Raw genomic sequence first — 24225 nt, forward strand, 5'->3', positions numbered from 1 at the left:
CCCACGATCGACAGGCCAGACACCAAAACCAGAATGAATATTTGATTAAGTGCACCACCAGCATTTCTCCTCTTCCCAGTTCCAAAGTAATCTGTGATAATATTTCAAAGGTGAATGAGAAGTATTCTTCCCACCCTCTTTCCATCTACTCTTCAATGTCAGGAAGTTGCTGATGTTCAAAGCATCACCATTACTCTTTGGGAGAGCTTTTCTTATCTCTCTAGAATTTCTCTTTCCTTCACTGCTTTCGTGATTGCCTCTTTCCTTTCAGGGTGATCATCTTTATGACCATAATTGCTCTTTTACACTGATGTACCTTCAACTTGCTCTTTGTTGATCTAACAGTACATCAGTCAGACCTGATAATGTTCACTATAAGATGCTTCATCATCTCTTTCCTGCTTCTGTTGTTCTTTTTATGGTTTTTGTAACCAGATATGGAAGGAAAATTATTTCCAAATGCTTGGCGCAGGATTATTGTCTTTTATTTCTTAAAGCCTGGGAAGGATTCCAATATTTCTTCTAATTATTATCGAATTGCTTTGACTAGCTGTCTCTTTAAGGCCTTAGAGAGGATGTATAATGCACGTTTTGTTTGGTTCCCTGAATCAAACAACCGTCTCTCACCTTCCCGATATGAGAAAGGCTTTATTGACTGAGGTTTTAAGACAAATCAGGTGGTCAACAGTAGATATCATTCCACTATTGACCACCTGATTTGTCTTAAAACCTCAGGATTAAAAGGAGCATCGTATCAATTGTACTCGAATACTGAACATTCTCTCTGTCCTTTCTTTTACCTCTTGGAGAGCAGGTAACTGTTTTATGCTCAAGTTCTATAGTGTTCTCAAATGATACAAACTAGACTATTGATATATGGTCTATGGTTCTTCCAGGCTCTTTTCATTGGATATGTTGTATTCTGTCCACTATCTGGGGCTTCAGCTTTGACAGGAGCTTTCCACACATCTACAGTCCATAGTTTGCACACTGAGGCTCATGAAACTCCTCTTCACCTCAGACGTTTACAACTTTCCTTACTTTATGCTGCCAAATCATCTCTCCTGGGGTTGTGTTTTCCTTCCTAGATGGGCTTTGGTTTTTGGAATGTGGTCAGTTATTCCTCTCTTTTTCCTTCATATCCAGGCACAGTTGGCTGACTTGGATGATGTTGCTAAATTCAACGACCAGCTCATTTCTCTATGGCTTGTTATCACCACTCAATCTATGACCTTTAATTAGGTCATCTGAGGAAGGCAGATTCTGCCATTGTAAGTAATGTCTTCTTTGCCAAAAAAAGAGAAAGGATTTCAAACGCACGCTTTTAATATTATTTAATCAGTAATGTATGTTCCATTATTATTAATTACTTCTTGCCAACGATTCACAAGCTTCTAAATGCCACTTCTATAAAATTCTTGGGGTTTGGAGGAAAAGAATGTATAGAGGGTAGTTTTGACATCTTCATGTGTTACAAGCTCTTTTTTATCAAAACAGTTCTGCAAACTTCGGAATAGATGATAGTTAGATGGGGCAAGGTCCAGAGAATAAGGAGGATGTGGAAGTTTTCCCAGTCTGGCTCTTCAATCTTTACAGATGTAATCCTTGCTGTATGGAGCCGAGCATTATCCTGGTGTAACACACCTTTACAGTTGATCAAAGCAGACCTCTTTTCTTTCAGTGAAACATTCGAGCACTCTAATTGTTGACAATTGAAGTCTGATGTAATCGTTACATTGAGTGGCAGCAACTCAAAGTGGATCACACCAACAATATCCCACCAAACGCTTAACAAGACTTTCCTAGAATGAGGTCCATTTTGGGTTGTGCTTTAGCCAGTTTACCTGTACTGAGCTATTCTCTGCAGCACTTAACATTTTTATATCCAGTCAGTAAACTGTCCAAAAAAAGGTGAGTTACGTTCACGAGAGTGCAGAGAAGTGTAAATGTCCGCTCTTGCTCTAAGGTTGGCTTCTCTCAAATGAGGGGAGACCCATTTTCCAAGTGTTGACACCTTTCCAAGTTGTTGCAGATAACTGTGAACTGTTGAATGGGTTGAATTAAACTTCTGTGCTAGTTCTTAAACTGTTACAGCACAATTTTCATCAAGTGCAGCCAGCAGCAAGTCATCATTAAACTTAACAGGATGATCTGAAAGTGGCGCATCAGCTGTAGTCATCAGATCTGAACTTCTGGAACCACCTTCAACATTTTCTTTCATTAAGAGACTTCGCACCATAAACACCTTGAATGTTTTGTGTACTTTTTGCTGCATTATTGCCTTTTTGAACTCATAAAGCATTATATGCCCAATGTGCTACTCAGACACATCCATCTTCATAAAGGTTTATCTAATTAATCATCTGAAAAAGTGGAGTTAGGTTAGTTTCTTTTATTTGTCTGACAAATTTTTATACACGTCCAACTACATATTTTAGTCATTAAAACCTTCTACAAAGACAGAAATGACGATACACTTTCTGTATTAAATTTTTGAACATTACTTATGGTATGACCTGATACTATTAACAGCGACTCTTTTAGCTTCGTGCTAACACTTAGTGTGTGTTCTCACTCTATTGTCGTCGATATTCAAAAACAAATCCCTGTTCATTTTTCTCTATTTTTCATTTTTATCAAGTTTTTCTGGATGCCTGGCTATGTTAGTATTTGTAGGAATGAGCTTGCTGACATTTGCTATCACAGTCTTGCTTATTCCTTTTATGGACTATGGTCCTGTGATAAAGTCATGGTTTCATGTCTGTTAGTTGTTGATTTGGGGAGAACAGCTTCATAATAAGCTCTTCCAGATTAAACCTATTGTTGGTGTTTGACCATCTAGTTCCGAAAGGATTGAAGGAAAGAAACTGTCTTGGCTAGGCTATTCATTGGTCACTTTCCTAATACATAATTTTCTTTTACCTGGGATTGATCCATCAATTTATAGCTTTTGTGACACTTTAGTTACAATTGCTCAACTTTTACTTTCGTGCCATCACTATGAATGCAGGCTTTGACACCATTTTAGAGATATTTTTTCTGAGGGATTACCGATGATTTCAGAGACAGTGTCATTGGTAGTTGTTACACTGTCCAGCTCAACTGCATTTTTAGATTTTTTCAAGAACTAGGCGTTTTTACTTCTATTTGAGTTTTTAACTGATTTTTGGACATTATTAAACCTTTAACTTGTTTCTTCTTACCTTTTGTAATAGTTTTGCGTTTTCTTTTATGCTGGCTGTTTGGTGCAGTTATTCACGTTACTTTGCGCCAATAAACCGCAAAACCAAACAACCAACCAACCCCATTTAACATTTTCATGGACATTATTCTATTTTATATTATTATTTTGTACCTTTGTAAACATAAGTTTTTATTGTTTCGTGGGAAAGTTTTTGCTAGAAATGCGATGGAGTTTAAACAATAATGTGTCAGTTATGAGTGTTTCTCACTTCTAATGCTAGACAGAGAATGGCTTAATGAGTTTTCTTTGATCTAGGGATAGATTAGGAAAGCTTGTTTTTGTCTTGAATTTTGTGTATAGTTAGATGAAGGCTGTCTTTGCTAGCTGTCCCTAATTTAGCAGTGTAAGACCACCCACACCAAACTCTTGGACTACTCTTTTACGAACGACTAGTGAGATTTACCGAAACATTATGACGTCCCCACGGCTAAAAAGGCGAGAATGTTTCGTCGGTTCGGGATTCGAACTTGCGACTCTCAGATTGCGAATCAAGGGCCCTAAACCACCTGGCCATGCCAGATCAAAGTTAGGAAGGAACATAAACAAGTGTGTATATTTTCTGAACAAATTTATTAGACAACAGTAGTTCAAGTCAACAGTTATAGTTTCTGAGTTCATTAGGTACGATATATGAAATCATTAATTTAAGGTTACTTTCACGGACTCGGCTCGAAATTTAGTTCAAATCCCCATCACCCTATATGCTTACCTTTTCAGTCATTTTGGCATTATAATGTAACGGTTAGTTCCACTATTCTCTGGTTAAAGAGTAGCCGAAGTGGTGGGTAGCGTTCACTTGCTGCTTTCCCTATAGTCTATCATTGCTAAATTAGGGATGGCTGGCACAGGCTCCCAGTGGGACATCGGTATGTCTGTGGACGTATAACGCTAGAAACCAAGTTTTGATACCTGCCGTGGGCAGAGCATAAATTGTCCGCTGTGTAGCTTTGTGCTTAATTTCAAACAAACAAACATAGATAGATAGCCTTCGAGTAGCTTTGTATGAAATCGAACCAAGACAATCTGTAATGGACAATATTGGTTATACTACTCAGTATAATGCATTGTATTAGTTTTTATTTTCGTTTATTGTTTATTATAACGACCGTTTTGCATTGTTGGGTTGCCATGTGTACATGTATTTAGGATAATCTCTTAATTTAGTCAAAACTGGGAGATAATTTAGGGTTTCGGGCAAAATTCATTAACAGCAGAGATACCCATTTGATGAAACAGTGCATTCTAATCTTTATAAGTATCAATGTTTGTTTTGTTTTAAGTAGATATATAGCTTACTACATGTGAGCTACATTAATACTGATTACATAATGGATTATTTGTGCTGTGCAAAGTGCGGGTATTGAAACCAGGTTTTTAACATTATAAAATTTCAACCTCAACCACTGAGCCACAGGTGCATAGAGAACGTAAAATTCAGTTTAAACACATAACATTCTAGTTTAATACAAGCCCTTCAGTAATAATTAACACATTGCATAGAATTGAAGTTGCCCATAGAAACAAATGCATTAGAATAAAATAATAAAATAAACCGTTACTTTACAAAGTATTATATAAGAGTAACAGTATTAAACAATAGTACAAATAGTACATATGCTTACACAAAATGCAATAACAAAATCATAATATAGTTTGTTTGTAATTAAGCACAAAATTACACAATGGGCTATTTGTGCTCTACTTACTACGGGAATCACAGACACCACTGTGTCACTGGGGGCGCATAATATAGAAGGCAGGACAAAATATATCACACACTCATACTAATAAAAACTAAAATTAAAACAGAATACTCATTATATTACAAGTTAAAGTAACCTTCAACAAATAAATTTACAATAATCCTAAGGGGAAACCATTTGATACAGAAAAACAACATATACTAAGATACCGTTTGACATTGATAAGTGTGGAAATTTCACAACATAGAAAATTATATACATTATTTTATAATCAATACTCAGAATAATCCAAAGTAAAACCTCTCACGTTATTTTAAACCAAACAGTAAATCTTCCAATGCTTTTGTAGACCGCCTACTGGTGGTGGAGCTCTTCCATATGATCTCTTTGACTTTTGCTAGGGTCTTATGAGTCTGAACCAACTCTACTCATAGCTGTTTCACTTTCTCATCTATCTAATTTAGGGGCTGTGCACATTTTCACAACAGCTTTTTCTTTTAGTTACAGAGGCTCCAGGCTTCTGTCTGTTTGGCAGCGTGTTCCTGGTAATGCCTTTTAAGCACTAAAATCTGGTCAAGTTACTCAAGTGAATCTGAGATAAACCACAGGATCACCAAGATGTTTTGGGCAGTTTGGGTGTAAAGATACCCATTGTTTCAATCAAAATATTCACTTCTGATGTTTTGGTAGATTCCAGTGATTGAGTCCTTACCACAAGCTTAGAAAGACTAGTCTAGCACTCAGTCAACTCTCAAGAAAGGCCTTTTCTAATATGAAATTTAGTCGTAACTCTAAAGTTCCTAAACTTTGTTGTCTGTGCCAGTTGATGGTGGTGCATTCTCTGACATGACACTTTACTAGCTGGAACTGAAGTCATGTTGGTTTTTTAAGTCATTCTTTCCTTCACTTATACTAGTGTTGCTTGTGAAGTAGCGACTTAAAGTTAGGTAGCTTGAAGGGTGAGCTAAGCAGGAGGAGGGGTACCAGCTGCATAAGGTCCACTACAGCTTGGTGCACTTTTGGTTCCCTCACTTATACTAGTGTTGCTTGTGAAGTAGCGACTTAAAGTTAGGTAGCTTGAAGGGTGAGCTAAGCAGGAGTAGGGGTACCAGCTGCATAAGGTCCACTACAGCTTGGTGCACTTTTGGTGCAGGCTGAAAAGTGGACAGAGGGTGTTTCTTACACCCAAACAACTTAAGAACTAGTCTACCAGTGTGTCACTCAGTAATGGGTCTTTATTCTTTAATTCCACCAAATGAATCTTATGCTGACCCAGAGCATCTTGGGAATGTTTGTAAGGCATAGGTCATCCAGATAATTAAACAAAACCCTGGTTTATAGTGTATATTGGCGTTTGTATTGTCCATTATTCAGCATTCATTTGAGGTCAATCACCCACGGATAGAAAGAAAGTACTACTGGCTAGCTAAGAAACAAGATAGTCAAAAGTGTTAAAAATATGATGTTAATTATCAAAGGCCAGGTTTTAAAATAAACGATCAAATTAGGCAGATATTCAACAGCCTCGTAATGCAGACGAGACAAACAACTTGTAGTGTTTATACATCAGCAGGTATGCAGCATGAATGAGGAGGCAGCAACGTACAAAACAGGACCCACGAGTATCCACATAATGGATATGAGGTTAGGAGCTTTTTATCTTGGCAGCTTCTGAGGCATCACAAGCTAAAAGGCTCTAAGAAAAGCCCAGAGACTGCTGAAGGTGGAGCTTTCAACCAAACAACCTGAGGGGTTAACAATTTACCTCACGCAAGAACGATTCCAAGGTACAAATGATGCTGTCAGAAGATTCCAGCTGATGTAATCGAGGCTTGGACTTCCTACAGTAAAGAAAAGTACCGCTATCATGGAGGTGAATGTTTTTGAAGAAGTTTGAAACTTAATGGGCTAAGGTAGAGGACACAAAGAAGGAAAAAGCTAGGTCTGAAGACCACCATAATGGTCAATCATAAAATGACAACAAAATTGAAATATCTGGGTTTATTTGAGAGTAATGTAATTTGTGTATATCTATTTTATTTTTCCAATTAAACTCTTGTATACGAGGTCTGTTCAAAAAATACGCGGACTGACGTCATAAAACAAAATGTACTTTATTTAGAAGTTACAGGTCTGGGACCCCTTCAAAGTACTCTCCTCCCCAACGCACACACTTATCTCAACGGTGTTTCCACTTGTTGAAACAGTCCTGGTACGCTTCTTTTGTAATGTCCTTCAGCTCCTTCGTCGCATTTGCCTTAATCTCGGGAATCGTCTCAAATCTTCTTCCTTTCAAGGGTCTTTTGAGTTTGGGGAACAAGAAAAAATCGCAAGGAGCAAGGTCAGGTGAGTAGGGGGTGGGTGGGGAAGAATAGTGATCGAGTGTTTGGCCAAAAACTCACGAGTTCTGAGGGCTGAATTTCGCAGCAACGCGGTGCATCTTCAATATTTCGGTCAAAATCTCGTAACAAGATCCAACTGATATCCCACACTCTTCAGCAAGCTCCCCTGACAGTCAGACGTCGATTTGCCCGCACCAGGGTGTTGATTTTGTCGACGTGTGGGTCGTCAGTTGACGTGGAAGGACGTCCAGGACGCTCATCATCTTCAATGGACTGTCGACCATCCTTAAAACGTTCATGCCACTTGAAACATGCCGTACGCTTCATAGCAACATCACCGTAAGCCGCGTTAAGCATAGCAAAAGTTTCAGTCGCAGATTTTCCAAGTTTAACATAAAATTTCACAGCAAGTCGTTGCTCCTTCAGGTCATTCATTCTGAAATCCGTCAAACGAAAAAATCGCACTTCACTTAAAACCGCGTAGCTAATACACAAATGAAGATATCTGCAATTGGGAAATGGCGTCGTAATCAGCTGATCTGTGCGAACCTAGCGACACCAAGCGGATTTCCCTGGAACCAACTGGAGCCGCGCAATTCAAACAGTCCGCGTATTTTTTGAACAGACCTCGTATACATGTGTGTGTATGTGAATGATTATAGCTGCATTTTTCAGTCTTCAACTATTATACTTATTCAATTTGATTACCATTTTTTATTTTGCTTCTTAGTAAAACAGTATTTTTATATCATTCAAATGAACTGAACGTTATGCTAGTTTTACGTGTGTGTATATATATATTTCAAGGTACTTCTTGTAGATTTTTACATATATTTTTGCCTGTTATTAATATTGTAGCTCTGTTCATTGTATTTCAAGGTTCATTTTTTTCTATACGATCTTCATTTGAGGTTTTATGCAACTGTTTCTTTAAGGATTTTCATTTTGTTTTATGTATCTTCACAGTGTGCCGGGCCTGGCATGGCCTAGCGCGTTAAGGCGTGCGCTTTGTAATCTGAGGGTCGCGGGTTCGCATCCTCGTCGCGCCAAACATGCTCGCCCTTTCAGCCATGGGGGCGTTATAAAGTGATGGTCAATCCCACTATTCTTTGGTAAAAGAGTAGCCCAAGAGTTTGCGGTGGGTGGTGATGACTAGCTGCCTTCCCTCTAGTCTTACACTGCTAAATTAGGGACGGCTAGAACAGATAGCCCTCGAGTAGCTTTGTGCAAAATTCCAAAAACAAAACAAACACAGTGTGCCAGACTCTCTCTTCCTGAAATGAGTAGGTAATAATCACGGTTAAAGTGATATATACACTGCTGGCCAAAATCTTAAGGCCAATGAACGTAAAGAAAAGATATGCATTTTGCGTTGTTAGACTCAACCATCTACTTGAGTACAGCTTCGAAAGATGAAAATAAGAAAAGGGAAAATAAAAAAAACCTTTTTAAGCATTTATTAGGGAACATGTGAACACTATGACATTAGCCTCAATACTAGCTGGTCAAAAGACCATACCAAAAATAAGTCCTAAACGGGGTAGGAAATGCTTGACAAGAGGTCTCAGTAGTGAGTTGCACGGCCGTCATTGCGAATAACCTCAAACATTTGCTTTGGCATGGTCGAAAAAAGCGTTTGCAGAAAGCTGGCTGGAATGTTATTCCAAGTGGTGAAGATGGCTTCATGAAGATCATGCACTGTTTGGAATTGACGTCCACTTCTGTAGACTTCCCTTGTCATCCACCCCAAACATTTTCATTAGGGTTTAATTCAGGCTAATACGCTGGATGGTTCAAAAGAATTACGTTATTTGCCATGAAAAAGTCCTTGGTCCTGCGAGCATTGTGGATTGCAGCGTTGTCCTGCTGAACGATCCAGTCATTTCTACACAAGCGAGAGCCTTCACTCAATAAGGATACTATCTCCAATATGCCAATGTAGCCAGCTGCTGTTTGACGCCCCTGTATAACCTGAAGCTCCATTGTTCCATGGAAGAAGAAAGCACCACAGATCATGATGGAACCTCCTCCTCTGTGTCGTAAAGATAATGTCTCCGGTGGGATATCTTTATCGTGCCAGTAATGTTGGAAGCCTTCTCTAGAGAGAATACCTATTATGTTCACTGGAAGAAGATATGTACAGAACATGTATGACATTACTGTCTTTCACTGGTAGGTTAGATGGTGTCATGAGGTTGTGGGATAACGCGGGTTAAATAGGAATAACCAGTTACGTTGTTATCACTGATCATTACGTGTATACTTGGAGCATCTCGTTGATTTAAGAAACATTAGATTTAGCAATTTGGAATAGATCTCCATTGAGTAAACAGCATTTCACGGAATCTCAAGTGAGTCTTTTGATGAATAAAATATTTTGTTCCGTTGGCATTAGTGAAGATTGTGATCTATGTGAACTTTATATCCGGCGCCTTGACCCTGTAAAACTAACGAGAATTGCTAATTGCAATTTGGATTTTTGGCACCATTTGGGGTTAGCTCTCTGTACTGGAGCACTCATCGCCCACCCAAAGGGCATACTCTAGATTAGATCACGAATTTAGTGAAAGGCAATCGTCCAGTGTTAAACGCAGATAAAAACGCTCTGTTTTGTGTTTGTCTTTGAATAAATAAAGATTGATTTCATTTTATGTTAATCGTTGTGTTAACTATATTTCTTATCTTATACCAGTCAGTTTAGTTCGACTGATTATCACTCTATGACATGTCCTACTGGAATTTCCATTGAAAAAAAAGTAACCTATTTAATATTAATATTTAATATTCTTTGCGAATGCTGCTCGCAAGAAGTGCAAAAAGTGAATTACAATCAGTGTCTTAAATATACCCCCGTAGTCGCTAGAGGTCCAAAGGTTCCTGATATATTTTAATATTACCTATAAGAGAAGAGATATTCATTTTAATTCTTTTGATTTAAATAGCGGTGCACTGTTGTGTTAATGATATGAGTCAACTAAAAGTATACTTACAGTATTAAGGAAGTAACGCAGAGAGGTGAGTCTTTTGTAGTTACGCCACTGATCACAACTGAAATAAGAATGGTTTGGTTTGTTTTGAATTTCGCGCAAAGCTACACGAGTGCTATCTGCGTTAGCCGTCTCTAATTTTGCAGCGTAAGACTAGAGAGAAGGCAGTTAGTCATCACCATCTACCGCCAACTCTTGGGCTACTCTTTTACCAACGAATAGTGGGATTGCCCGAACGTTATAACGCCCCTACCGCTGAAAGGGCGAACATGTTTGGTGCGACGGGGATTCGAACCCTTGACCTTCGGATTACGAGTCGATTAAAAATTGGTATCTAAAGTAACGTTTATTATTAAGTTTTTGTACATTATTTTTGTTTCCAAAAAAAAGTCTTTGTATTGACAGCGCTGAAATCAGGGGCTCGATCCCCCTCGATGGGCTCAACAAATAGCTCAATGTGGCTTTCCTATAAAAACACACACATAAATATAATATTAAGACTCAAGAATCCAGACCTGGGAGTCAGCAATCAATAACACAGTGACCAATTTTCTTCAACCATAATTAATAACATTAATACAATAACGAAATAAGACATTTCATACAAATTTGTTTGTTTGCTTTACAGCAAAGACACATTGGGATAAATGTTGTGTCTACTGTGAGGAATCGAACTTCGGATTTTAGCGTTGTACGTTCTTAAATTTACCGCTTTGTCAGTGAGGGACATAATCTAAGTAAAGTCTGTAGCTGAAATACACTGTACAGGCAAACTGTGTGATAAAACAAACAAACAAACAAACATAATTATTTAGCTATTTATATTTACTTACAGCGGGTCTGGCATGGCCAAGCGCGTAAGGCGTACGACTCGTAATCCGAGGGTCGCGGGTTCGAGCCCGCGTCGCGCTAAACATGCTCGCCCTCCCAGCCGTGGGGGTGTATAATGTTACGGTCAATCCCACTATTCGTTGGTAAAAGAGTAGCCCAAGAGTTGGCGGTGGGTGGTGATGACTAGCTGCCTTTCCTCTGGTCTTACACTGCTAAAGTAGGGACGGCTAGCACAGATAGCCCTCGAGTAGCTTTGTGCGAAATTCCAAAAAACAAAAAAACAATTTACTTACAGCATTTATTTATATATATATATATATATATTTTTACTCGTCTCTCGGTGGCTCAGTGGTGAGGTTGAGGACCAAAAATCTGGTTTGTGTGGTCAGTACATAAACAATATGTTTGACGTTATTTTGATCATCCAGGATTATTGTGGGTTTAAACTGTGGTATTCGTTGGGTACAGATATGAAGAAAACAAGGCTTGAATGAGTGGCATGTTTAATCGAGGTTATAGTAATTTTTATAGATTCAGGGCTTTAAAAGGTAGAATTGAACGTAGATAGAATTATTAACCGTTGTTACGTTGGAACTATTGTGAAATGAAACACGGTAAGTGCAAGGTACAATATTTTGCGTTAACAAAATTAAGAAGTTAAAAAAAAGATTTGAAAATTGAACATTATTACACTTCTGTAAAATGCATAAAACGTAAATTGGTTTTGTGCTGTTTTTTACCATATACATTATAGTATAATCATAACCAAATCAATTTTATCCTTAATTATTGATAATTTATGTACTGTTAGGAGTAAAATACGATAACACTGGATAGAAATATGATAGTTTGGGTAAATGTTTAACAAGTGAGCTAATTTAAAGTCTTGTTTTTGTAGATTATATTAAAATTAACTGATGCTTACAGAGAAAGTGTTTAATGTTCAGTATTTATTTTTGCTGTATAGAAATCAATACTCTTAACTGTTACATTTGTGTGTGTCTGGTGGGGAATGAATAAACACACCTATTATTTTAAATTATATAATTAAACCATGGGAATGTACTTGAATATTTTATTTTAAAGAGATTATAGTGACAAACCTTATAGAGTGTATGTCATTTGTAGCAGTAAACTACTAATCTCTGAGTTTGAGTAAAGAATGTGAGAAATATGAACAGTTTAATTTATTTGCTTTAGGGTGACTTGGTTTGACCTAGAACATGAAGACATGGAACATTACAGTTGTAGCTTATGTTTGTTTGTGTATGTGTGGTTATTAAATGTTTTCTGGATTATGGAAGTATATGGTTCTGGTGTAGTTAGTGAGTTAACACATAAGATGTTAACTAATGAAATAATCTGTGAGAGTTGGAGAAGAAAACTGGATTACAGAATGTCTGCATGAGAGAAAGCAAAAGTTACTATTAATAAAGTTCAGTCAGTCTAGACACTTCTTACCAGTGTGTTTTTAAAGTTTTACTTATTAAAAATATTGATATTAGCTAAATTAGTAAACTTAATGATAACGTTAAACCTTTAAGTATTTTCATCTGTTGTGAGACTGTTAGAGTATTACAGAATAAGTTAGATACATTGGTTAGATGGACAAATGTTTGGTAAATGACCTTCAATTATAGTAAGTGCAAGGTACTGCAATTTGGTTATTATAATTTGAATCACTTGTTTAGCATCTAGATGGGATCCCTGTTTATGGCATGACTGAATGAAATCACCTTAGTGTATAAGTGTTCTGTTGCTCGTACCCAAATCATTTTGATTTCAGGGTGACTCTGTAGATATACTAAACACAAGTCAAAAGAAACAAATTCTACAAACATTTAGTTACTTTCCACTTAGAATAGTGTTTTGATCTTTATATCTAAAAATGGATATTGACTTAAGTTATTCCTTTTGATGCCCATCAGAAAGGACCAATTTTAACAGTGTTAAGTAACCTTCCAGCTGAGATGCATAACCACTATCAGATATATCCATATCCAATCACCATATCCAACAGGTTTAGAAAGTTCTTACTTGAACACTCCTTGTGAAACGGTGGATTCCTTGGCATGTGGCCATTATATAGGCATCTTAAAATATAAGTATATCCTTAAAGTAAGCTCTACATTTGGTGATGGAACTATAACCAATTAAAGTTGTGGATGAATTAATAGTTATACCATTTATAAGGTGTGCAGACATCAGATTATGTATTATTGAAAAATCAACTCTCACTATTGAGAATGTAGAATAGCTAAAGATATCAGTTAGACTACTAGTTGAATCAAACTTAGGAAATAAACCACAGGACAATAAATGTTTTAAGTGTAACTAGAAAGTACACATTGACAGGTGTTGCAGGTGGAGAACTCACAAAGAATACCAGAAAGAGGTAACTGTTGTAAAAGTGGAAAACCAGACCATTACAACCAAGACTAAATAATCATTTGCTGTTATTAAGCCAAGGAAATGGAAGATCCTACTCATATCAATGAAACAACACCGAGTTTAAGAGAGATGAAGAAAAAGCAAATTAGTTAGTTTTGTGAGGGAAAGTATAGCTTGAAATACTCCATTTGTTACAAATAAAAAGGTTCATTATTTGAGAAAATCATCAATGAGTCCACCTGCTTATTGATGGAAAACCTAAACATTGCAATATGCTGATTGACACTGGCATCATTGCCATGATCATTTATCCCTATTTGTTAATGAGAGATTGGAAATGAACCTAAGAGATGAAGAAAGAAGATGGATTAGTGTGAACAATAGGTAGACAATGTTCTGGCAAAAGTGATGTTGGAAGTTACAATTCCTTAAGAAAGCTTCTCTGTGCTTCATGATGTGGAGGTGGTTGACATCCAGGAAGAGTGCATTGTAGGAACTAATTTCATGCAGAGACATGGATGTGAGGTCAGGCTATCTTTAAGCAGCTTTATGGTTTATGACTAGGAAATCTCTTATACACTATGTTGCATAGGGTATGCCTAGGCTCTTTGCCTTAGGAAAGACATCAGATTGTTGGGAAGGATTCAGAGAAGGGTGATTAAAATGATACCTGGGATGGATGTGTCGTCATATGAGGAGAGGTTGAAATCTCTCAGATTGTTTTCTCTTAAAAAAAAAAGAGTTAGAAGAGATCTGATTGAAGTGTTTAAGATTGTAAATGGAATTGGTAATGTTGATTCATCATCTTTCTTCATGTTTAACAATGAGAATACTAGAACTAAGGGAAGTAAATATAAGTTTTGGCAGGGTAGGAGTCATCTTCAGCTAAGACATGTTTATTTTTCTGACAGGATGGTTGGTCTTCAGAATGAGTTACCTTCAGATGTTGTATAGGCAGTAAATATAAATGAGAATTAAAAGAGCGTATTACGTATATGAATGACAAAGACTGGCTTTTAGTTTTTGTTGTTTTTTTTAAGTCAATTTAGTTTAGAGTGTGGAACAGCAAAGATGGACCAATAGGCTCCATGTTGTCCTAAAACATTAATTAAAGGTTAAACATCCAGTGGAAGTAAAAACATTGATTGATGTAATTATTTATATTCTCCAGTAGAAGATGTCGTGATGTTATTCAAGAAGGATTTAAATCAACTGAAGGTAAAGTAAAAGCTTTGTTGTGGGTGCTTGCTTCTATCAAGGTGGCAGTACAGCTGAACACTTCTTGTTACAAGAAAGGACAGACTCCAAAGTTAAGTATGTGTTTGGAAGAGAGGCAACCCAAGCCAAAGGTCATTGACCATGATCATCTTTGGAAGTATATCATTAAAATAGTGGTAAAATGGTTAACTTTAGAGAAGAACTAGTCAGCAGAACTTCAACTTGTGGAGGAACCCACAGTTTTATAACTTCCAGAGAATAATCAAGGTAGGAGATACTAGTGGAGTCATTCAATCATCTTTGTTAAAAGAATTCGTGTAGCAACACAATGGGCAGTGACAACAAGAGATAAGACACCATCTGTGTGTCTTAGACATCAGAAAAGAAACAAAAAAAATCCAATAGAAATGCTTGATGAATGGACAGTTTAGTGTTTGTTTTTTGTTTATTAGGATTGTTCAAGGGACTTCATAATCCAGAGTGGAGGTGGAGTTGTAGCCATATTTCTAATATCATAATTTGCTTGTTGGCTAGAGGGAGCTGCAGATCATAAACTGTGTTAAGATAGATGTGGAAAGCTGTAAAGATTTAGTGTCAAATGTTCTAATACATTTGAAGGTAGATTATAAGATAGTTGTTTCAAGAGTAAAGTGAGTTGAAAGGAGATAGAGGTTGAGTCACTTAGTATATTTTTGTGAAGTATTTGGATCACTGATAGCCATAATGTTTATTGAGTTTCTTTCTTGAAGTAAGTTGATTTTTAATTAATCATAGTATTGTTAAAGATGTTTGAATATTATTTGTAATATAGATTTATAACAGTGTACAAGTGTTTAAAGATATGGAGATATTACAGGAGTAAATAAACTAATTTGTGATAGTTCTGAGGACTGGATGTTGAATTATTTTCAACAGGTAACGTAAAAGGATTTGCTAATGAAAGACCAACATCACCTTAATAAGAAAAATAAACCTTTATAAAAAGTTTATAGAGTTTATGGATCTGCTTTGAGAATTTTAAGTTAAGAGTTATGAAGGAAATCTTTGTTCATACTTTAAGCCTGTGAATGTTTTTATCTGTTACAGATGAGTAATATATTTTATTCTTTTTTAAACTGAATTTTGTTTATTTTATACAGAATTTTAGTTCACCATGTATGTCCACATACACTAAATCAAGATGTGTAGAAGATTATAAGCACCTAGTTTCAGTCTTGAAGGTAATGTTTTATTACTAATTCCTTCTTAGTGGTTTAGCAACAGTTTTCATAGTGTGGAAATAAATTATTATTTATGTTTCTTATTTTGTTTCATTAAGACTGTCAGAAATATTGTACTGTTGTGATACATTTGATTTGATATGTTTGAAAAAGTACATGAATATTAAAAGTCTTAAGGGTCTAACAGTTAGGAATTGCTGACAAGAGAAACATATAACTTAACTTGTTTGAAGTAAATGGAGGTTACACTATCTTGTCAGTTTATCAATCAGCCAGAATCATAACTCCAATTATAGGGGGCTCAGTGACTTTATCATTTATAGTTATGCTACAGGCCATGAGCTAGGCATTTTGTACCACTGCGGTGATTATGAATTTTCCTTTAAAATATCCAGACTTTGCTAGTTTCAGGTAAGTAAGAATTATTAAAACAGGGGAATTTATAATTATTATTGTGTATATACAAAATAAGTGTGACACTAGAAGAGTTCATTCATAGATTGGCAGTGAAAGAATTAATACCCACTATTGTATTAAGATAAATTTGTTCTACATGGTTTATTTTGGACATAAAGTTGAGATAGATAAATGTTTTTCTTTATATTCAGTGTTGAGAAGCTTGTGGCCTTATCGTGTTATGAACTTTCTTGCCTTTTAAATTCATTTAAAATTACAAGAAGTAAATGTCCAGTCTAATTTTGTTCTTCTATGAGTGACATCTGTTTTTTTTTTATATAGAACTTAATGTTCTTTAATCTTTAATGTTTTTTCTTAAAATCTGTAGCACTTACTGGAAGGATTTAAACATTTTGGCAATAAAACTAGAAAAATAAATTACCTTTGCCCTTTAGATAATTATCAAAATGTAGTTTAGTCCCCTTACATATATTCATGTCTTAAATTATTAGCTAATATGTTTGCTTTAAATGCATGGAATGACAGTTAAATTCCACTTGACCTGTATGTTTGTTATAGCTTAAATAAATTCATTTGTTTTAGTATACATTTTTATATCTCTTTTGGCTTTACTTTGTTTGTAATTTACTGTTGACTCTCATGGAAAAGATTTAATGACTACTAGTCTGTAAGTTTTGCCATTAGTTTATTTTAATAGTTAGATGATAATTGTAATTTCCATAATATATATCTCAATTATGAATCTTCATTTATAATAAATGTTTTAATATATATTTATCAGGTTGAAATACATAGGCTTGAAACTCAATTAGAACATGCAATAAAAGCTTTTCTAAGAATAAAAAAGGAGGCTCAAGCAACTGTGGAAAAAGTACGAGATGAAAAATGTCACTTTGAATCGACACTTAATAAACAGGTAGGAAACCATAATAGTATTACTTTGAATTGACACTTAATAAACAGGTAGGAAACCATAATAGTGTTACTTTGAATTGACACTTAATAAACAGGTAGGAAACCATAATAGTATTACTTTGAATTGACACTTAATAAACAGGTAGGAAACCATAATAGTGTTACTTTGAATTGACACTTAATAAACAGGTAGGAAACCATAATAGTATTACTTTGAATCGACACTTAATAAACAGATAGGAAACCATAATAGTGTTACTTTGAATTGACACTTAATAAACAGGTAGGAAACCATAATAGTATTACTTTGAATTAACACTTAATAAACAGGTAGGAAACCATAATAGTGTTACTTTGAATTGACACTTAATAAACAGGTAGGAAATCCATAATAGTGTTACTTTGAATTGACACTTAATAAACAGGTAGGAAACCATAATAGTGTTACTTTGAATTGACACTTAATAAACAGGTAGGAAACCATAATAGTGTTACTTTGAATTGACACTTAATAAACAGGTAGGAAACCATAATAGTGTTACTTTGAATCGACACTTAATAAACAGGTAGGAAACCATAATAGTGTTACTTTGAATCGACACTTAATAAACAGGTAGGAAACCATAATAGTGTTACTTTGAATTGACACTTAATAAACAGGTAGGAAACCATAATAGTGTTACTTTGAATTGACACTTAATAAACAGGTAGGAAACCATAATAGTATTAATTTGAATTGACACTTAATAAACAGGTAGGTAACCATAATAGTATTACTTTGAATCGACACTTAATAAACAGGTAGGAAACCATAATAGTATTACTTTGAATCGACACTTAATAAACAGGTAGGAAACCATAATAGTATTACTTTGAATTGACACTTAATAAACAGGTAGGAAACCATAATAGTATTACTTTGAATCGACACTTAATAAACAGGTAGGAAACCATAATAGTGTTACTTTGAATCGACACTTAATAAACAGGTAGGAAACCATAATAGTGTTACTTTGAATTGACACTTAATAAACAGGTAGGAAACCATAATAGTATTAATTTGAATTGACACTTAATAAACAGGTAGGAAACCATAATAGTATTACTTTGAATTGACACATAATAAACAGGTAGGAAACCATAATAGTATTACTTTGAATTGACACTTAATAAACAGGTAGGTAACCATAATAGTGTTACTTTGAATTGACACTTAATAAACAGGTAGGAAACCATAATAGTATTACTTGACTGGTAAATGAAAATACTTTATGTTAAATGTATGATATATTGACAATGTTTTGTTATCCTCAGGTACATGTTGTTTACAGAAATACATGAGCGTTTATATACAGTATAAAGAGGTCATGTAACCAGATATTGTTTCACAGTTTAATATAGGTATCATGGTACCTCAGAATGTTTGTTTAGGTTGGGCTGTCTTTTTCAATTAAGATAGCTTATTTTATTTTATATTTATTAATGTTGCATCCTTTGTTTAAAATTAGTGTTTTGTGTGGATATATTGTGGTTGTTTTGAGCTGTGTTGGTAGTAAACATTAGAGGTTAGTTTTTACATTCAGTGAGTCTAGTTTCCAAACTATCCATATCTTCCATGTAAAATTCTGGACAGTTACTGCATGTTATTTTATAAATGACATTGGAATTGTGTGATTCTATGTGATGTTTATTTAATAGTGATTTTAGTTTAGTGCAGAGTTTTTTGGTGAGTTTGACATCAGCAGAAATTTTATATTTGATAGCAGGTTTTTTCCAAGTGTTGATTATTTTGTAGTTGATGTCATTATTATTATTAAGTTTAGTTAGTGTTTCGGGCCATTTTAGGTATTGCATGTGTTGACTTCAAGAGTTGTTATTCCCATTATGATTCGTGCATTCATTTGTTGTTCATTACTGGTTATTAGACTAAGGAATATAGGTGTTGTTATCCAAGAGTTTCATCACAGTAGTGGAGGCTGATTATCTAAGGTTGTGTTCTAATTACTGTGTAGATCTCACAGAAATATTTCAATTTTTAATGTCTTTCACTGAACTATATGCCAACAGCATTTTTTTATTCCTCTTAGTTCATTGGAAAACTGTACACTTTTCCTGCTTCTCTGTTAAGTATTTGTGTATTTTTGCTGGAGTAATGAAATTGTTAGTTGTTTAGTGTGTATCTAGATGATTAATTTCAGCTACTGAATGAATTATTTTCTTTCTTTATATATTGTGAGTCAGTTTCTAATTTGGACATAAAAAGGTCTTTTTAAAATTGCAGATTTAATTTGGTACAATTGTTATAAGTGCCTCATTCTTAAAAAGAGCTTGTCTTAGAAATTGATGTTGGCAGACAAATAGTATGTATCTCTTGGTAAATTTGATTATTCATATTTCTGTATAGGAGTCCCTGTCACTAATCAGAAATAGCTCCTATCAATTAATGGAATTTGTTAATTGGTTATTGAACTGTGCACTTTTACCTCAGCTGCTAGGAAGGAAGTTCAGTGAGAGATCTTTGTTTTTAAACTATGAACTTATTAGCTTAAAGGGTGTTCTGTTCGCATGTTCCTTACATTATAACTTGAATCATTATCTTGTTGGACTTTTATCCACATCTCTGTTCTTCCTGTCTTTTTTTTAAAGACTTTTTGTTCTGCCTGGTTATTTACCTGTTCATCCATTCATCTGCTATGTTTTTCAATTTTCTGATACACATGACAGTTCTTTACTTACTGAAGCCTTGAGTACCTAAGAGAAATGATTCAATAATTTTTGTATCCTCTCATTAATTTATTACCAGTTGAAACTGAAACAACAGCTTGTTAATTATTTAGTGTGAATTATTTTTCTGTTGTGCTTCTGACATGCATTTGGTATGTTGAAACAACAGAGTATGTATGGCTTCACTGATGAGATTTTTTAAAATACTTATTTAATAAGATTTTTCTGACTTGGATATGTTTTCAATAACACCTGCCAGGTACCACACCCAGTATCACTTTAAGAAACTGAAATTCAGTTTTTATAGCGACATGATTAAAGTTCAACTATGATATTTTATCAATACCATGACCAACCTAGTAACTTGTATAAACACAGCACTAAGAGTTATTTTAAGCTCCCCTTGTGAGTCTGTAGTTAGTTAACAAATTTACAATGCTAAAATTCAGGCTTTGATTCCCTCCAGTGGATAGAGCTCAGAGAAATTGTTTAAAGAAAGTTTAATTAAAGAAATTATAATGCTTTCAAAGGAAAATGTGAACACAACTATGTATGGAGTTACACAAACAAGCAGGAAAGTGCAAGGTTTCTCAGAGATACTAACATTTAACATGCTGCAAGTAAGTGAAACTTAGAGAAAAATTAAAACCTAAATTAAAATTAAAAACATTCCTGATAAAGAACTACAAACAGTGGCAAAACAACTAAAGCTGAGCTCAACATTTGTTCCTCTTCTTGGCAATTCCTAAGTTTGCCTAGTTCTTTAGGGCCCATCCTCTCCCTGCATCTTAGGAAACTAAAGGAAATGTAGCATTGACATTAGAGATGTGTCACATAGTTAGCACACAGTTGGTAACCGACCTAATTAACCACCATTCCTGTTAATATAATTTGCATTATTTACTATGGGAAAATATGAAGATAATAAATTGAGGTTTTCTATTAATATTACTTTTAAAAATACTAAAATTTCAAAAGCAAACAAAATAATAAAATGTGATTGAAAAGCTGTAATAGTTTTATACAACACTAACTGTTGATGAAATTCTATAACAAATGGGAGAGGAGAAAAGTGAGTATTGGCTGTTGATGAAGTTCAAATAGGTTTCTGTGTGTGGGTTATTTTGTTTTAATTATTCAAAACTTTATTATAGTAACATAATGAAAATAGAATATAAAAGCATAAAAATTGCACTGTGGGCAATTTTACTTACCCCATCAGCTCACGGGTAAAACGCTATGCATACCAATGTGTCTAAAAACAAATTCCATGAAATGGGTACATAATTGTAAAATAGTTTGAAAGAGTCTGAGACGTGAATGATTTACTTTCATTCTCTACATCTTTTTCAACTCGAAGTCTCTTCAAATGACCATGAGGGAATTTCAGTCTATTCTGGTTACAATAATAGTATGGGATTAATAATGAATCGGAAATGGATCTAAAATATTTGTGCCATGGTAATAAAAATAATTATGACACTTTTAATGAAAAACATTATGTATTTAGAAAGGGACACAGCTAAATGTTTTGGAATACTATAGATTCAACCTTCAGTGTTTTAAATAAAATATAAACAATGTTTGACCATCATTAAAATTATGATGCTACATTTAACAGTAATTAAATGAGGACATTGAGTAAAGAGAGAAGTTGGAATGAGAAAATCTATAAATATTAGGTGTAAGGTCAACATTATTATACATAGGAAAAAAACGTACAATTCAAATCTAGGGTTGGAGGATATGCTGGTGATGTAAAAACCATTTCTTAGGCATAGTTATTACATGTGAAAAGAACTACTGTTCTGCTTGGAGTTAACTAGAGACTTTACATCTTCTGTAAGTTTAACTTTGGAAAGGTCTGAAAAATAGTCAAGACTGATGAATGAGTGAAGAATGCACAAAAATCATTGTTTTTAATTGGACATTTGACTTGTAAATTCAATCTTCTTAAGTTGAGATTGTTCTGTTTTTGTTTACTAACCATAGTTAGTCCAACAGACAGAAGATTATAAGCATCATTTCAGATTGTATGTAGAACAACTGGAAGAAGAATTATTTCAAAAAGAAAGAGAGTTTACAATTCAAGTGGAAAAGTTAGAGAAGGAAAAACTTCTTCAGGTAAAAATTATTAATGTTTCCTAGTTATTAAAGCAAAAAATAATTTGTTTTTACCACATGGTTTTGGACTACAATGTTTATGCATGTTTGTGAAGTTGTAGGCTGTTCACAACTCCACTTATTGGTATCCAAGTGAAAAATGTTTAAGATTTGGAAGTAATTAGGAAAGATACGACATATGACTTGGTTTATTGTAGCATTCCTATTACTTCAAAAACATTCTTCAAGAATTATCTCCAAAAATGGTGTTGCATTGGCAAGTATGAAGTTGATTTAATTTATACTAGTTTGTGTTTGTTAGATTTTCTACTATAATTTCTTCATGCATCCATGTAAGGATTTTTCCAAATGATTTGTAAAAATAATGTTTATCTTATTATTAGACATTGACAGATTTACTTAGCTTAAATTTCTTGTTCTGAGATTCTAGCTGTTGGTTAGATTGTATTTTAAATGTAGGTATGTAAGTTATTTTCATGAATGGTAAATACAAAAGTAATTTTTAAATAATGTTTCTAATCATTTGGCACAGATATTGATTTAAAGCTGCAAATGTTACACTTAATATTTGAATAATTTAAGATTTTCACACGTTTTTCATACATCTCTCTAAACTTTGACTTATGCTTTTAATTCTCTATGATTATAGCTTGACCTAATTTTCAGTCTGTTACCACAAAAAATTATAAAGTTAAAATTAGTAAAACTATAAGAAATGTGTATGTGTGTAAGTAAACTTGTCCTTGCAGTAACATTACAAATGGTTTATCAAAGTAAATATTTTACAGCTTGGATTAAAGTTTTAGTTATGAGTTACTCTAAGTAGTCATAATGTTTCTTAAAATATGGTTTTTAAAATAAAACTTGTGCAGAAAGTACTGATGTAAAAATGAGTCATATTTATTGTTGTAGGATGAAATCAAATCACTAATAAAGAAATTTTTCAACATTTCACAACAACAAGATCACTTGAAAACAGAAAAGACAAAAACTAGAGAGAATGAAACAACAAAAGAATTGTACAGGAAGTTTTATAATGTATGTGAGCATTACTAAACCTATGTATTATTTTTAATTGAGATGGATACCTGACATTAAAAAATCATCAAAGCAGTAACAAATTTATTTTTAAAAAGCATATTTTATTCTTAATGGTTCAAATTGTAGACCTTAAAACCCTTAAAGTTAAATACCTTTTCTTCTTTTAACTGAATGTGCAACAAGGTCATTTCAGTGGACTAGCATCACGTTGGAGCAGGAATGTTGACTGTATTTCTGAATTTACCACACACATCTCTGTGACTGTGTTAAGCTTTCAGTAAAATGTGCAACAGGGTCAGTTCAGTGGACTAGCATCACGTTGGAGCAGGAATGTTGACCGTAGTTCTGAATTTACCACACACATCTCTGTGACTGTGTTAAGCTTTCAGTAAAATGTGCAACAGGGTCAGTTCAGTGGACTAGCATCACGTTGGAGCAGGAAGGTTGACTGTAGTTCTGAACTTACTACACACATCTCTGTGACTGTGTTAAGCTTTCAGTAAAATGTGCAACAGGGTCAGTTCAGTGGACTAGAATCACGTTGGAGCAGGAATGTTGACTGTAGTTCTGAATTTACTATGCATATCTCTGTGACTGTGTTAAGCTTTCAGTAAAATGTGCAAGTCTGTTGTACACAAATTATTGGATTACATAAATACCTGTACTCAAGACCATGTCTTTGAAATAACGTCAGTTTTACTTGGACTCTGACAAGTTGGAGTGCAGGTGTGAAGATCAAAAATACATTTGTCTGTTGTGCAATTTGCATTTGGGATTTGCACAACCTACAGAAAGCATATGTACAGTTTGTTTTGTGTATTCCTATATGCTGTATCTTGTATTTACCACAAATATTTGCTAAAGCAACCGTGTAAGGTAACATGAATAGTTGATAACCCTAATACCAGATACATAATACTGTACATTAATAGTTGATAACCATATTACCAGATATGTAATACTGTACATTAATAGTTGATAACCCTAATTCCAGGTGCGTAATACTGTGTTCATTGGTGCTCGATTAATAGTTGATAACCTTAATACCAGATACACAATACTGTACAT

General features: G+C 34.5%; 1 protein-coding gene across 14 annotated transcripts in view; it reads left to right on the top strand.

Moving 5' to 3' along the window:
* LOC143238410 (uncharacterized) overlaps positions 1-24225 on the top strand; it is an 83274-nt gene that overhangs the window by 19854 nt on the left and 39195 nt on the right. For 4 of the 14 annotated variants that reach the window (XM_076478602.1, XM_076478596.1, XM_076478592.1 and 1 more), the window contains 4 exons: positions 15856-15936; positions 17135-17269; positions 21985-22116; positions 23029-23154. In XM_076478602.1, the coding sequence (XP_076334717.1) occupies positions 15874-15936; positions 17135-17269; positions 21985-22116; positions 23029-23154 (456 nt within the window). In that variant the 5' untranslated portion in view covers positions 15856-15873. Of the gene's footprint in view, positions 1-11436; positions 11733-14669; positions 14717-15855; positions 15937-17134; positions 17270-21984; positions 22117-23028; positions 23155-24225 lie in introns of those variants that run through there. The other 10 variants (XM_076478604.1, XM_076478607.1, XM_076478595.1 and 7 more) reach the window with 6 other exon arrangements.

The sequence above is a fragment of the Tachypleus tridentatus genome, chromosome 13, assembly GCF_004210375.1.
Source record: "Tachypleus tridentatus isolate NWPU-2018 chromosome 13, ASM421037v1, whole genome shotgun sequence".
Classification (NCBI taxonomy): Eukaryota; Metazoa; Arthropoda; class Merostomata; order Xiphosura; family Limulidae; genus Tachypleus; species Tachypleus tridentatus.